The sequence below is a fragment of the Lates calcarifer genome, linkage group LG19 (genome assembly GCF_001640805.2).
Source record: "Lates calcarifer isolate ASB-BC8 linkage group LG19, TLL_Latcal_v3, whole genome shotgun sequence".
NCBI lineage: Eukaryota > Metazoa > Chordata > Actinopteri > Centropomidae > Lates > Lates calcarifer.
The window spans coordinates 4,008,922-4,025,725 of NC_066851.1; the positions used below are offsets into that span (position 1 = coordinate 4,008,922).

Consider the following 16,804-nt stretch of genomic DNA (forward strand, 5'->3'; position numbering starts at 1 on the left):
TTATTCTAAGCTAGACTGATGTCAGATTCATACTCATTCCAGCTCCGCACTTAGTGCGCAGGCACAGGACTTAACATACTCACTCTTGGAAGGAATATATTAAACACAGTCTCATTCCCATGTGTCTTTAATTCTGCAGAAAATGACAATAATTTCTACTTTGCACCTTGTACATTTCTAGTATTGTGAAGGTCCAGTAAAATTACATTGGATACTGAATGTAGTAACTTTAAATTCCTTTCAAATGTGTGTATCAGGTAAATTTGTAATAGAAAATTAGTTTTCATTTGCTGTCTGAGCTCTCGCTCTCTCTCCACTATATCTTTTGTTTTATCTCAGCACATTCGAGAAGCCCACCGGTCTTGAGAAACAGGAAATTGAGTGACAGAGAAGGTCAGTCAGTCTGCAGCGGAGATGACCGTCAAAGCTTGAAGCTGTGACGTCCCTTTTCTAATTTCTAACATTATTTGACCAGCAGTTCTGGATGAAATATAAAAGAAAGGTTTCAGAGGCTTTAGGTATGTATTTTTCCCCTCTCAAGCAGCAGGTGTAACAATATTAGCTTTGGTTTATGTGAATTCCCAACTGGAGCGTGCTGGTGTAGGAGGACGGGGGCACATCAAGAGAGGGTTTTACACAGCAAAGTGGAAAGTGGTTTTGGTTTTGTTTTGTAAGACTGAGAGAGGGACTGGGTATTTTTTGGGTGTTACCATGGTCATGAGGCGAGGCCATGTGATGCGGATGTGGTATTGAAGGTGGAAGAAAATGGTTGGATATTGCATAACTGGAAAGTGAAAAGTCTTCTGGCTGGTATGACAGGAACATTCCTCCACCCGCCTGATGTCCTCATCCTCGACTTCATCCTTCTTTTCCCATTTCTCTGACTCGAGGGCAGACTGGTACCTCCTCCTCTACCTGAAAATAACTAATGAAACATGCAGTTGGCATTTTTTAATCTCTCAAGCCCTTTACCCACCCTGCTACCCCTTTCCTGTTTTTTCTTTTCTTTTCTTGCTTCCATAGTTAAGTTTAACATTATTCTATTCATAAACCTTAAAGCCTTATGTAATAACTAATCCATTTCTAAATGGAATTCATAAAAAAAGGTTAGGTAACATGCTCCCTTTAACTGTAGCATGCACATGTTGCAGACACCTAAGTCCTCACGTATATTGTGCTCTCATATAACTCCCCTCCATATAAGACCTTAAATTGAGAGGCTTGAGGAGTAGCGGGGGGGAAATAGAGAGAACATGAAGGAGCGTAGAGATCAGCTATTGGGCTCAACTCCCATCTGGTTCAAATCCAGGGGTCTCATTCACACTGATTTCCCCACCAGCTCCCAGTATCAGCTCCTCCGAACAGCAGTAGCTTAGAGTGCAGGGCTGTGACCCGGTGACCAGGCGACAGGCCAGGGACGATCTGGATTCTAGGCCTCTGTTTCTTAGCTCAAGGATGTGGAGAAAGGATTGTGGTCCAAGCCACAGCTGAAATCTGTGAAGACTGAAATCTGTGAAGACTGAAATCTGTGAAGACTGAAGTGCAGAGAGTCAGAGGGTTGACGTTCAGCTGGCACATGATGGCTGGTTTCTTGCTTGACAGTCAAGACCATACAGGGTCACAAATAACAGCAACATGCACTTATTGTAGTATGTAATGTAGACCCTGGATGATCAGCTCTGGGTGTGAGTCACAAATAATATGTTTTTTTAATCTGTCGAGATGAAAAATGGTTTGATCAAAGACTCCAGAGCTTTATTCTGGTTTCAATCTGAAATAGCCCCCCTTGAAGTTTACACCCTTGAGATTTTTCCTTTTTGTTCCCAAACCACTGTAAAGCTGCTGCTGGTTATTCCACTGAAAGGACTGGGTGAGAGATGATGTCATTCTTCATAGTGTCGGATACTCGGAATGTGGGCCACCTCAGCCCACCCTGTCCAGCTGAATGAATGAAAACAAATCCTGTGAATCTACTGGACGGCTTAAAGGGGCCCCACCTCTGGCACCGGTAGCCATCTTCACTCTGGGGGGCCCAGGGGCCCAGCACTTCTGGCTGACGTCATGGTAGCAAAACCATTATGATGAGATTAGTGTGAGCTTGTACACAAAGCTGTGGCACTATTGCATCTCACCCTGTTCTCTAATATTTTTTTTGTGCTCATCCATTTCCAGAACCAAATAACTGCCTTTCTCTGCTTTATTCAACACCTTCCTCTTTTTTTTCTATCAATGCATCTCTCTTTCTTTAACTCTGATTTATCCATCTCTCTTTTCCAAGGCTTTACTTTTCCTCCCTGGCACACAGAGACTCATTTCCTGGGTTCATATGCATTTCAAAAGGTGCAGGAGGCTCCTTGTACCAAGCTGAAGAATTGAGAAGAGCAGCGGGGTGAATATAAAAACACTCCTCTGTAGTCTGTGGGGACCAGCTCACAGTTAGGTAGTGGGAAGGTTGGACAATCAGATGGCAAATGGCTGTATAAACCTGACTCCACCACTGATATGTAGTCATTGCTTAAATGGTTTGTTCTGTTTTGTTACAAAACAACAAGGACTGTGGGACTGTGTCCTGAGGGACTGGTAGATTATATTCTCTTCTCTCATAGTCATTGCTCTAAATGGTGCTTGGGTATTATGTTTATTTGTCATGGTTTTTCTTAAGTTATTGTTTTTTTTGCACATGTATTCTAATTGGTAAATTGAATGTATGATTAAAAAAATTGTGGCTTTTAATCATGTGGTTTAAAATGAATGTCAATAAAACAACCTTCCTTGTCGTTGTAGGATGAACTGGACCTGACGGATAAGAACAGGGAGGCCATGTTCGCTCTGCCCGATGAGAAGAAATGGCAAATCTACTGCAGCAAGAAGAAGGTGAGTTGGCCTCCGCTGAACTTTACTGTACACCAGCTCTATTCTCTGGCTGGCCCTCTGTTGACTGGCTGCCTGAACCCACAGTTGAGAGCTAAACTATCAGCAATGAATGTTGTTGAGGGGCAGCCTCTTACCAGAACCCATTTTGAATCATCTCAGCCACACAGTCAGCCCCCTTTCCAATATCTCATTTCTCCACTGATGTAAACATGTGCTCATATTATGCCGGCTACATACTGCACAACGTTTTCGGCAGGCTGTAATATGTGGGATGTTGTATGTACACACACGTGTAAACAACGCACTCCCAGCTCTTGTTTCAAGGCCCTCAATTTCCAAATCTCCCTCCCCACATTGGAGAAAGCAATTTCCTCATGCTGCTTAAGAATTGTCAACATACCATGGGAGCACTAGAACATTCTGGTTAGCCCTCTCTTTCACCCCTCTCCCCTCGCCAAAACATCTCTCGTTCTCTTCGTACCCTTCAGCGTGTCTCTCCACAACAACTCTGGTCTCACTTTGTGGTCGCATATTCACCAGGAAATGACATTGTGCTGGGAGAAAAAGGGGAATTCGGCCCCCCTCTCTCGCTCAATAGCAAATTGAATAAATAGTCATAAACCCTCCCTTGTGTCTCTTTGCTAATTTGTTTGTTGGCTGAGGGTTTTGGGTTGGAAGGAGGACGAGGATCAGACCCCTTCCTCCACTTTCTGAGGCATGCAGGCTCAGCTTAGCTGATGTGATATGCTCTGACAACCTTTTTAAAAAGGGAGTAAACACACACTGCTTTGTGTGTGTGTGTGTGTGTGTGTGTGTGTGTGTGTGCACTCATGTGTGCGCACCTGCATGTGTAAAACTTTGTACTTGTACTCAGGCCAGTATTGGGTTACTAGGAAAAAGAAGAGCAGTGGAATTGTGGTATGTTTAGAGGGATGTCAAGGCGAGGATGGAAGCTGGAGCACCACAACAGTTTACAATGAAATGGAATACGGGTTAAAATAATACAGGAGGCAGATATAATCTTTCTTTTAATACATTATGATAACCGTAGGACTTTCAATGTGCTTTGCCCCTTGAATACATTGCATAGTATCAAAGGGGACTGAATTGTTGGGATGTGTATTTGCACATGTGAACCCACATAAAAGGCCTAGGTTCAATAGTACTCTCAATATCAGTTATTGAATATCTTGGTGAGGCAACCACAGATGTTTATGAGGACTCTTTGTGCTGTAGTAAAAGGTAGCGGAAGCAGATTTTTGGCAATGGCCTGGGCATATTGGAACCGAAATGGTTTTCAGTGTGCACCAAAGCTGGGTTCAGAGGTAGGATATATTAGTTTGTCGTTCCTCCCCCATCTCTCCCAGTCAAAAATCATTTCCTCTAAGACTAAGGTGAAAAAAAAAAAACAGTCATGTGTCTCAGCCAGGAAATGGAGAGCAAAACTGGGGTAACAGTGCACAGCGGAAAGCCGGAGGAAAAACCAAACAAACCCCTCATTCATGGATAAAAGCGGTGTAATGGAGAATGAGGAAAAAAACAACTGCCGTGCAGGATCGGATAATAACCTGTATGTCTGTGTGTGAATATGTGGGCAGGAAGGCATGAATACTGTCCTCACGTGCAAATACACACTGACATGAATACTTAGGAAAATGCGTATTTACAGGTTATTCAGACATAACACACACTCACACAGAGCACACAGTACTTGCCCTGTGTTCCTGAGAATTACAGCATGACAGTGATTTGAATTGAGAGCAGAGGACAGCAGAATTTCCCTCAGCCGTTCCTGTCAGCGACAAACACTGGTTCCCTTGTTTCCTCCAGCCAAGCGACTGCTCCAGTTGTTGTGGTTAGATAACACTTGGAGGGAGCCGCTCAGGGCATGACAAAGGGACAAACTAACTTTGTTCACCTGCAAAACAAACCGGCCAACACATTTACCACAAACCACTTAACCATTGCTAATTCCATTTTGCTGTAGTCCAGACAAAACAATAATCCTGTATTCCTGGTGATTTTTACATTTTCACATAAACTAAACAACTAAATGCTTCCTTGTAGGCTGAGAAAATTCTCCTACTTAAGTTAATAAAACCACTCAAATGCCCTTCTTCACAAATTGACATTTCAGATACATAGTTTTCACCAGAGCCACAAAGACTTATTCAGTTGGTCTAAACCAAAATGGCCTCCTAGCATTTTAGAAAATAGAATTCAGGGGCGGAACAACACCAAAACAGGCTGACAGATGCACTACCCAGTACACTTATGGCTAATGTGTTAGCCCACCGTTATGGCTAATGTGTTAGCTATTAACTGGCTACATACACTGGCACAGAGCAACATTATTATCCAACTGGAATTTGGTTTTTGGCCACCTGTTGAAATTTAACACTGTCTAACACTCTTCTGTACCACTGGTTTGGTGCCCCAGAAGTTCTGGGAAAATATCTGTTGTTAGCTTGCTAGCTGTAGACTTCCTTCCAGCTAGGTGCTAATTTTATCTGTCTACTGTTTGTTTCTGGACAGCCAGTGTACAGTGGTTTTATCAGACCGTGGCTGCTGAAAAAGGCTGTCTGCTGCTGCTTGAAATAAGGTTCATGAGAAGTCAGACAGAATCACGCTAAATGTGCCTATGGTACCAGAACAAGAAGATTGGAGAGGCTAAAACCACAGTAAAGTGGCTAACTGGTGAGTTAACTTTGACATTAAGAATCATTTGGTTCAATGGGCCTCATGCACGAACCAGTATTTAAAATGTTCTCTTGAGTATGAACAAAATTTACGAGTGGTATATACATGTGGTATGAGTCATGACCAAATAGACCATAGGCTGTTTTCACCAGAAGAAAACACACTTGCTTCACTTAAGAATAGTGACTTAATCACAATGAATTTGCCAACATGGATTTAATTTAAAAATATTTGTAACAAACTTAATGCAAAATGAATATTCTGTTCACCATGTCAACTTCATCATCATGGTTTGCCAATTTACTGAGAGATTTTTTTTTAGGTTTTAGTATTTTTATTGGCATATTTCCTCACAGCAGATTATACAGTTCAGTAGTTGCTGGAAAATTATCATACTCCAGCAGATGCCCCAGGGTCTTCAACAGTGTATCATCACCTATTGTAGGCTGTAATGTTCTCTAGTGTAATATCTTGGTGCTTGTTGTCCCATTGACCGCCATATGTATTAGTCATGAACAACTTAGCTTTAGAAAGACGTGCATTAAACATGTAGTCACAGTACAGGGCTGCTCCAGTTACATGTTCATGGTGTTCAGATGTACTGTTAACATTTTCTAATTGTTTCTGGGTCTAATATGAGTCTGGCAAATTTGTTATTTTTTCTTTGCTGATTTCTGACAGCAGGACTTGAAGCAGAGTCAAATTCTTTTTACTCTTGCTATGACATTTTTGTGAGTGAATCTCTCCCACAAAAAATTGTAAGAGGCAGCCTTATATGGCAATTTTAGGGGAATTGTGATCAGATCATCTCCTCATGAACAGGTGGTATTTATCAGTCTGAAAAATGCAATTTAAGATAAGTTTGTGGAGTTGAGAGTTTGGTGAATCTGACTTGGAACACTAGTATGAGAGAATTATAAGAGAAGAGAATTGTAGGACAAGAATACAAAAATGTGCTTGCATCAGGCCCACTGTTAATATAGAAATCATTGCATCATTAATACCCCAACATAAAAATTCAGACTTAGTAGCTTTGTGTAAAAATAGCAGTTTTTGATTCTTTATTAGACACTGGACCTTTTACAGTGTCTAGCTAATACCAGTCAGCAGTTATATAAGGGAACTAGCATATGGTCTCTGTGTACCATGACTACCTAGAATATCTTGTGGAGGCCTTCAGATATTACATAAACTAACTGTATCTGCACTTCTGATCTCAGCCACCCAGCCTCAGCCAGGGGTGTTGGCTGTCTGTATGTGTATGTGTATGTTTGTCTGTCTGTGAGAAAGACAGATAGTGCACTTCATTCTTCTCTTCTTCATTCTCTCCAAGTGAAACGGAGATGGCATGACTAAATCTTTATACGAAAATATTGCATCTCTGCCTGTGAGTGAGGGTGGCTGCGTGTGTGTGTGCATGCGTGTGTGTGTACATGTGTGTATGCTTGTTTTTGAAAGCATGACTAGCATCCAGCAGCCCCCAGGTGGAGAACACGATGTAACATCTAATAACTCCTGATAATCGTTCAGTGCTAGGAGGCAAACAGGTCTCCTGACTCACATTAGTAGCGCTCCACTACAAACACACACACACACAAACACACACACACACACACACACACACACACACACACACTATGTTTTCAGCCCATGATCACACAATATGGTCCTTTATCAGTCTCTAAACACTGACAAAACTAGCACTGATCTGTTATCTACTGTCCTAAATTTCCTTAAAAAGAGGATTTTCTGTGTATCCGTTCTGCTGTCCAAAGTCCTCCATCCACACATTATCCTCATCTCAGATGCTGCAAGTGGAATGCTACTGCTTAACACGAGCTGGGTGGTGGCACTACACATTGCCCTGTCCTAAAGTGGCAGAAGCATATGTCTTCAATTATTAGCCACATGTGCCCTATCCCCATCACTTAAACTAATGTGACCCCAGGCAAAGAGCTTGTGTAATGCTAGCTACCTGTAAGAGATGGTGAGCATTACATAATCTTCCAGAATTCAATATCCTGTCCATTTCCTGCCTCTCTAGGTGAGACTTTATATCCCGGCTTCCATAGATAAATATTCCCTGCAGAGAGGTTGGCTCTTTGGAATGTTGGACAATCCCCCCATTGCACAGACAAGAACATTGTGGTTTCGACTTAAATGACAACAAATGCATCTCCAGTGTCTTGCTGTGCTATCATAGTTGCTGGATAATCCATGTGTTATTTTCTTTTCTGTACACCGGAGTTACAATGTGAAGAATTTGACAGATGCATTTGGAATATTTCACAACATTTATACCTTTGTTTCTGGACAAAAAGAAAAAGAATAGTAGCAAATCCTGTCAAGTGAGAGTCAAGGAATGTTTGATATTTTTTCACTATTTTTGCTTGAAAAATGAACTGATTAATCATCAGAAATGTTTTTTTTATTACTTTTTGTTGATTAACTTAGTGAATTGATTTGAACACAATTTGAACACACTGGAGCATATATAATCGAAAATATGAAGAAGCCCAGAGGAGTCTTGCTCTTGTTGATCTGCAAAATAACCGCTACATGTTATTTAAATAGTGACTACACAAAATTCAGTTCTTTTTCTCCAAGCTGTTTTTTATTTCTTGGCAAATACAAATTCGTCTAACTGGGCCTTTTTCTTTTTTAAATGCAGTCTTTTGCAGTTGGCTTCATTGTTCATAGTGGTCCTTGAATATAGGGCATTTCATCTCGTATTGTGCTGCTTGCCGGTGCTGTCATGGTTTTGGACGGACATGGAAGTCTCCACATCACAGTCAGGGTCCCCCTGGGCCTCTTTGAGCACATGGGAACAGAGTGTTTGAGGCCTAAGGAGAACTCAAATTGCCAGAGAAACTGGAGACCTTGTGGAAACATGTCACTTGCAGCCAATGTATAGATTCTGGCTCTGTCTGGGATCCAGAACATTTGAACTGCACTTGAAGGAGGGACTGGGCTGAGTTGGCTGCCAAAGCAGAGAGACCGGACACTATGAAAGTGAAAATGTGGCGTTGTCAGAGCTTTGTTGTGCACAACACGCTAATATGGTTGTGCATGTGTGCTACAGGGTTGTGACCAAATACATGTTGTCCAGAAACCTGGAATCTTATGGCATAGCATTATTTCTTTATTATTATTATATGCTCTTGCTTATCATTAAAAATGCAAATTGAGGAAAGGATTTAGAGGCAAACAAACCAGTAGAAACCTTCCATTGCACTTCAGAGTGCTTAATGTTTAACTGTGGCCAATGGAGTATTTAGACTTGCTGCCCCCTGTTGCTCTTGAAACCATAACTTGAAATGTACTCTGTGAGTATAGGGCTCTTACTGTCTGTGAGCTCAATTATCATTGCCAGTGAATCTTTTCAGGGGGTTTGAAATCTTCAAGGCCGCTTGTTACATGACAGCAAGGGTGCCAAAATATGTAATTTCATCTACTCTTTCAACAGGTGCCCCCACAAATGCAATAGCCTTCCAGATACACTGGGAAATATTCTTGAACCCTGGCTTTATTCAGGTATTTGGGCTTTCACAGAAACAATATATCCCTCAACAGATGTTTGTAACAAGAGGAGCACCTTAAAGAAATATAGTTGATACACTGGTGGGAATTCCTGTCCTTCTTTGCTGCAGCCCAGACTGTAAATCATATTTAATGTCACCAGACGTGAGGAATGTACAGTGTAGTGTAAGTGTGTAATTGCTATAATAGAATGACAGCTTGACCTTAAACTGTCGCAGTGGAGCACGCGACTGTTTTCACCTAGGAGACCATAAGTAGAGGAGCTCTCAGGATATTAGTGTTCAGCACTTTCATTCAAATGTGTACACATACACACATGCACAAACTCTCCATTCATATCCAAAGTCTGCTCTTTGCACTTTTCATTTATAACAGGCTCCACTCTATGGAATCTGGCTTCTTATCAGGAGATTTTAATACCAGTCATCAACTGTGATTAACTCCCCAGAAAGGTTTGATCAAGGAAGCAGTACACAAGGACAAACTTAGCATCACTTCAGCCCTTGGAAATTCCATTTAAAGGGCAAATATTCAGGAAGTGTATGAACTGATATGACTAGGACCCCCAAAACAAACCTCATGCTGTAATAATTTTTTCATTTGACTCAAAACAAGACGATAATTACAGTAATTTACTTAGGCTCGTGAAACTGCCAGAGTAAATGTTGCATTGGACTCGACATGTTTTTGAGGGTGTGTCGACGGCTGTAATTTGGCTGAAGGGCCAGAGAGAGGCAGTTAAGTTGTTAATCTCAGCATCAGGATCTGTCTGGCATTGTGTCCTGTGTGTGTCAGCAGTATAGTGGAAAATACAAGTTGAGTAGTACAGTGAGCTCTTTTGTTGTTGTTTTAGTTTAGCTGTTTAGCTTGAGCTCAAATTCTGGCACCAGAGTGCTGCAAAGCAGAAACAATGGTCATTACGAGGACTGAAATCCACACTGACCAACCCTGCAATCTGTAGTAAAGCTTCTTGAGTGTATATGACTGTTAAAGCAGTGGATTTGCTCACTCGCATGTGCGAAGTTCATTGGGTTACTGGAGATAATAAGAGGATTTGATGTCTGGGGACAGTCGATTCAGGCTGGTCTCAGGATGGAGTTAATCAACAGAAAAGGCCGTTTGCCTTTGGCTGTGTTGCGCCACCATGCAAATATTGAAGCAGCATTTTAGAAATGAAGGGACTGGGTGGCATAAAATAATGATTTCCCATATCAAGAAGGAACACAGAGAGAATTCATGAGCTCTTGCTGCAGCATGGATGCCCTTGCAGGAAGTTGAAGAGCGTTATGTAAGCTACCAGAGAGCTTAGTTTGTTCCTAATGGATGACGTTATTTAATTGGCAAACTCAGAAATAATCTGTTGGTGAAGCGTTATAATGATAACGTCCATAGTCATTGCATGTCTCCTTTATTATAGTCTTGGAAGGAGTAATTCCAAATATCTGCTCCTACAGGTTTATGAAGGAAGGGTATCTGAACATCTCAAATGTCTCCAGTGTCTGTGACATAGCCTTAGCACTCAATAACGACATACTGAGAAGAAAACAAAGTCTTCTTAACCCAGAAGTCAGTCATGGCTCTGCAGTCCCACCACATTTACAACAGAGAAGGCATAAGAAAAGAAAAATAAAACCCCCACATTCATGCAAAGTTTTGCATGAATGTGGCATACTGTAACTTTCCACCTCTCGCTGACATGCACACAGTAACAAGAACAACAAGAATGCTGCACCAGTGCTCCAAGCTAAACAAAACCAGATGTGAATGAGGGACATGGTCTCTGTATTCCCCTGTGCCGTAGTTGCTTGTGGCATCACGCTTCCTCGGATTGGTCAGGACAAATTGATCTCAGACAGAGCTATTTGAAAACTATTGTGGGGTGCACTTTGTTCCTCAAGGCAGTTCAGATCTCTTTCTCTTTTTCCATGTTGTAAAGGCTAAGACAAGTGAACAGTCTGAAATGTTGTGACCCACTTATTACGGACTGGAGTTCCTGTGCGTAGTGCTCATGTGGATGTTGAGGTGTGGAGCTAAGGTAGAAAGCAGGAGAGGATGAGTACCTCCTGTGTGGGATTGCTTGTGAAACAACACGTCAGAGTCGCAGCAACTCATAGAGGCTGCAGCGTTCATCACAATGCACAAGTACGTTGGACGTGACAAAGGTGAACAATAAGGCTTGGTCACTTGGAGACCATACATTTCAAGAGAAGACTACGAGAGGAAGTTTTGGCCTGATGTTGTCTCAAGTGGAATGATAACAGGGTTACTAGAAGCATTACATGAACCCCCCCACCCCCCTTCTCTTCTTTTTAGATATCTAATCATGGACCAAAGTCCCAATTAGGTTCTCCAGGAAAGGTCAGGGCATCATCATAATCATTAGGAAACATTCTCGGAGGAAGACTGGCTCCATGTGAAATATGTGATGTTCAGAGAGGTCTGGTGTTGTGTTTATTGGTGGCTGTTCCCAAGTAGAAGAACAACTATCCATAGCCATAGCATAGCCAGTAATCTGTCCAGCCACTTGAAAAATAGCAACACAGAAATGTTAATAAGTGTTGCCGAGACTGCTGTGTGTTATTCAACTCAATGAATTAATCATGTCACTGTGTTTAATTCAGTCTGTGTTTGTGTCCACGCACAGGAGCAAGAGGACCCCAACAAGCTGGCCACCAGCTGGCCTGACTACTACATCGACCGCATCAACTCCATGGCTGCTGTAAGTTCAAGTCATTGTCTGAATGTCTGTTCCCCTATATTGAAATCCAGCCCTAAGAGGTCACTGTTCCCTCAGTCATTCTCTCTCAGATTTCTCTCTTGGCTCGCTTTTTATCATCTCCCTGCTGATTGCTTGTTATATGCACATGACCACATTCCTTTGCTGTGACCCTAGCATTCACACACACTGTGATGACAAACTGGCTGTTTAGGCTCTCAGCAGTTCAGTCAGTGGGAATGGCTGTCAGAGACACAGAGCAAAGCCGGGATGACAATACTCATTATTTCTAGCCTTTATGGCTGCCAACATAAACAACATGATACCGTTACCACACTGTCTTCTACCATGATCTCAGTATCATTTTATACAATTACTGCTGCTATTTAAATTCTATTATTTGGTTGTACATTTGGCCACTGTTTGGTTTGTACCAGTGACCTCTGACCCTGAGTCCTTATGTGGATGACAAGTTGCCTCCCAAATGTTTGGAGAACATAAAACCTGACGTTTTAAGAGTGGCTCTTAAAGGTTATTGTTGGAGACATTCTTCCAATTCTAGCAAGAGGCTCTCATGTCAGTAATAGACTTTTCAGCATTCCATAAGGTTGCTTTTGTTGTTGTTGTTTTTGATTCTTCATCTAGCCAAACAGACCAACACTTAATACATTTACTAGATTTTCCAGGCCACGGATCAGATAAACTGTTCAACAATAACTTACACAGACCACTGTAAACATAGCCAAAATGTAATGACATTTAATATCTGTTTATTGCCATTTTGTTTGTTTTTCTGGCAAACAAGCCCGTATCTACAGTTCATGTTGAGGGTTACTATTTTTACAGCTGTTTTTGTTTACTGGCTCCACTCAAGGGACGAGAACGAGCTACTCCTGAATGACGCACCAGTACCTGAACTTAGCGTTGAAGTCTGGAGAAACAATTTTTCTGTCATTTTCTTAATACGCAGACAGCATGCACACACACACTCACTCACACAGACATGCACAGTATTTTAAGTGAAGTGAAGAGAAAGTGCTGATTTGTGAGTTGCCAAGAATTTTAAATCCGCCAGGGCTGTAGCGGTGCCTCTGTGCTATTAGATGTCAGACACACTGTTAGAGTTATGTTTCACTCTTTCTTTCTCTTTTTTACTCCATCTTCTGCAAAACACACTGAGACTTTGCAAATCTTTTGTACACAGACTACTGTATAGTAAATAGAGTTTTAAAATGTTGACCAATCTCAAAAACAAGTATAAAATTGTGCCAGTTTAAGATATTTCCACTTTCCTCCAGTGGTGTGTCAGTATAAATAATTGCACTAATGTTGGGGGGGGTTGACTAGTTTGAAGAAAAAAGTTGCAGAAGTGTTTTGCTTGCATAAAGATGATTAAGACTGTATGACTCTATGATAGATGAAATAACTTGTTGAGAAAGATATTTTCTGCAGTCTCCATTCCTCTTTTTGCACAAGTGGTCCCTTGTTCAAGCTCCACTTTTGCAGAGTCTCCCTTATTCACCGTAACTTCAACCAATTTCCTCCCCTTCCTGAGTCTTTTTTTTTTTTCAGCCCCACTAACAGTCTTCCATTTTCTCCACCCCAGCGCTCCAGACAGGGTCTTGACAAGAGAGCGCTTTTAAATTTGGAGGTGCTCTCCTCGTCTATGACTTCATATCTTGGCTCACAGGCGAGCTCACCAGGGACAGCCCTTCCACAGTAGCTGAGTTACTGGATGAGCTCATTTTCGTTTTGCCGCCCAGAGAGATTACTGTACAACCAGCATCTTGATGTTCATTCATAAAACCATGTCAGAGCCCTGAGGTTGTTTGTTGGCCTGCAGAGTGATAACTCAAACGTTCTCGTGACTCTGACAAGAGTTTCTGTAGCCCTGCTGTGTCCAAGCTAGTGTGCTGAGCTTCAGCGCTCCCACCTGGAAAGGGCTTTCTGTAGATTGACAGAAAAGGAGATCCAACACAGTGGCACGGGGAAGGGCTTCTTACAGTGATGTAAGAAGTAAGTTAATTAAGGGAATTCATATCAGTGTGTTTATTTTACACACATACAGAATACTGCTGAGGAGAAAAAGACTGTGGTAATTTTACACAAAATAGCCACTTTCTAATGAACAGATAATAATTCCACTTGTTTCCAGTCACATCATTCCAGACTATTTCAGTTATTAGTTTTTAGCCACATAGGAGCAACTGGATTATAGCTAGGTTTCAGCTAGTGTTTTGTTAGCTTAATTAGGTTTTGTGCCTCTGTCTGACTTTACATGAGATTTCAGTGAAAAAAGGTAATTTGCCTTCATTTATTTTTGAACAAATGTTTTTTTACTTGAAGCATTAGTGACACACATGGTCCAAATTACGGTTTTGATGAACTGCACTCATCACTCACTCGGTTAACGATGCACCGACGACTAGCTCAAAGGCGTAGTTCTGGCTCTGGGGGGCACTTCCCATAATAAGGATTTAGGGAAGTACCTTCTGCTGGTTTACCAACTGGCTATAATAGTATCCTTATGTGCATGTTGGCCACAGGTTAGAATGAGCTTACAAATAGCAGATGTAGGAAGGAGCCATTTGGCTAGACTCATTGACATGGTGAACTGGCTCGCAGCACGACCAAATCATTCACTCTCCCCAACACTTGTTGTATCCAACTTCCCATTGACTATGAACATATTCGTTTGAGAAACTGGAGCCAGAGCCTTTACTTCTTGGCACAGGGTCCCTGAACCATCTGGACTTGAGGCTAAGTCGACACGATGGATGTTTTGACTGCACTGTTTCTAGATTAAACATTCTCACACACTGGACAGACTAGAGCTGTTGTTAGGTAGTCAAACATGGGATGGCTTCAGCTCGGTTGCTGTTTCTTCCAAAAAGTGTTCTTACCGAGAAATATTTCCACCGAACTTTGACCTGTATGTATTTCTTAAGGGTTTAAGGGTTGAAAAACAGGGTAACATTTAAGCAAATATATTTTTAAAGCAAATTAATGGGCAGCCACTGTGACTAGTTTACTCCACTGCTGAAACACTCATTGTTTGAACCTTAGCACTTGGCAGTGTTCTGCCATGGAAAAAGCCTGGAGAGGCTAAACAGAAGTCCTGTGGCCCTGACTAATGGGAGCACAGTAGTTCTTTGATCTTGCTTAGGGAAGCCTTTAAGTGATGCAGAAATGCATTAACACTACTGCTGGTCAAAATGTTTTTTGTGATTTTACCGTATTTGTTGAAAGCTTGATTGGAGCTAATTGTCTGCATGACTTATTTTGGCATGTTGTATAGTGTCAAACTGTTCTTTAAAAGGAAATGAAATTGAAAGGGGATTTGTGATGCCTGAAACGTTAGCCTGCTAATGAGGTTCTGATTATAGGACTAATTGAAACAAACACATTTATTTGTAAGGATCTACTGCTGCTGTCTCATTGCTGCCAAATTAAGATTAACATTCTTTTGCTGACCCAGTAAAAACAATGAAAAGATCTTAATCAATAGTAGATGGACTAGTGTGTCCAGGGGCACATAGAATATCAATCAGTTGCTTTTTTTTCACCAAACTCCATTGTCATCTCTCATAAATTCTGTAGATGCAGACCCTGTTTGCCTTTGATGAAGAGGAAATGGAAATGAGGAACAAGGTGGTGGAAGATCTGAAGACAGCACTTCGCACTCAGCCAATGAGGTGAGTGAATCTCCTTGTGTACCTAAGCTCTGATCCTTCCCTCTGCTGCAGACAGTACAGAGCTCTGCGTTGTACGATCCTCTTCAGTCATGCATTCCTGTTATTTGACTTGAGGTAATGCCACACGTATTAAACCCAGTTAATAATGTAACATGCTACAGGAAAGATTTACTTTCCATGAAGTCTGTCTCTTGTCATGGCAAAGGAGCCTACTTCCAACTGAAATACCACCAATTAAATATATTTTTAGATATACACTCCAAGTCTCTCTTCCTCTGACATGGTCATCAGCAGCTGTTAGGCCTCACTCATCACCACAAAGAAACATTCAGGACATTCGACAGCCACTAATACAAACTACCTCCCTCTCCCCGTCAGCAGCTCCTTTGGAGCAGTCCATCAGCCCGTGCCAGTTGTATGATCCAGTGGTCTGGACCAAAGTGGGGCTGTTGAGTTTTCTCAAGGGAAGCTAAGAATTGACAGACCTAATGTGCAGAGTGACAAAAACTCAGGACAGCCTAAGTGTCTGGGTCATGTCTGGGCCCTATGTTTTTAGGACATGTGTGTGTGCAGGATTGTGTCTTCATCTGCGTATGTATGGATACAAATACGAAATATAAGTATATTGTACAGGCTCGTATCATTATCAAAGTCAAACCAGTTTAATATGGGTGTGGAGCAGCGCACACTGATTGGCTTTAACTACACTGAATATATTTATCATAATGCACCAAACTACATCACAAAAACATCCATCACAGACAATTGACATTAAAAGTGAACCATGGAGGTGAAGATGTTGGGATCAGTGTCTTTTACTATGGATAAATAAATGTATGGATAAATTAGCATGCTCCCTGACTCTCCTGTCTACCTACCAGTCATATGATTTTGATTTTGAAATATCCATAAAATTGTAACTAAAGGTTTTAAGGAATTGTAGGGAGAACAGTGAGGGGGTATGACATGCAACAAAGGCCCTCAGCCTGCAAAAAGATGCCATGTACCTCGGACCATGAGGTGACCCAAGAACTTTGAACAATGTTGATTACAAAGTCCACCAAATGTTTTGAAGAAATTAATGATTTAAGATTCATTAAATATTTATATATATATATATATATATATATATATATATATATATATATATATATATATATATATATGTATGTATATTATATAATATATTACCCTGCCCTTAACAGTAATATAAAATCTACCCATTTGTTCCAGGGATCTCCCTTGAGATGTATTTAAATGAGGGGTAAAAGCTGGGGAT

At 41.3% G+C, this 16,804-nt stretch overlaps 1 protein-coding gene across 4 annotated transcripts in view; it reads left to right on the top strand.

The window, feature by feature from the left end:
- The window catches only part of daam2 (dishevelled associated activator of morphogenesis 2), a 93,852-nt gene that overhangs the window by 42,455 nt on the left and 34,593 nt on the right, over nucleotides 1-16,804 (top strand). For all 4 annotated transcript variants that reach the window (XM_018695103.2, XM_018695102.2, XM_018695101.2 and 1 more), the window contains 3 exons: nucleotides 2,785-2,874; nucleotides 11,759-11,833; nucleotides 15,431-15,525. In XM_018695103.2, coding sequence (XP_018550619.1) covers nucleotides 2,785-2,874; nucleotides 11,759-11,833; nucleotides 15,431-15,525 — 260 coding nt within the window. The remainder of the gene's footprint in view (nucleotides 1-2,784; nucleotides 2,875-11,758; nucleotides 11,834-15,430; nucleotides 15,526-16,804) is intronic.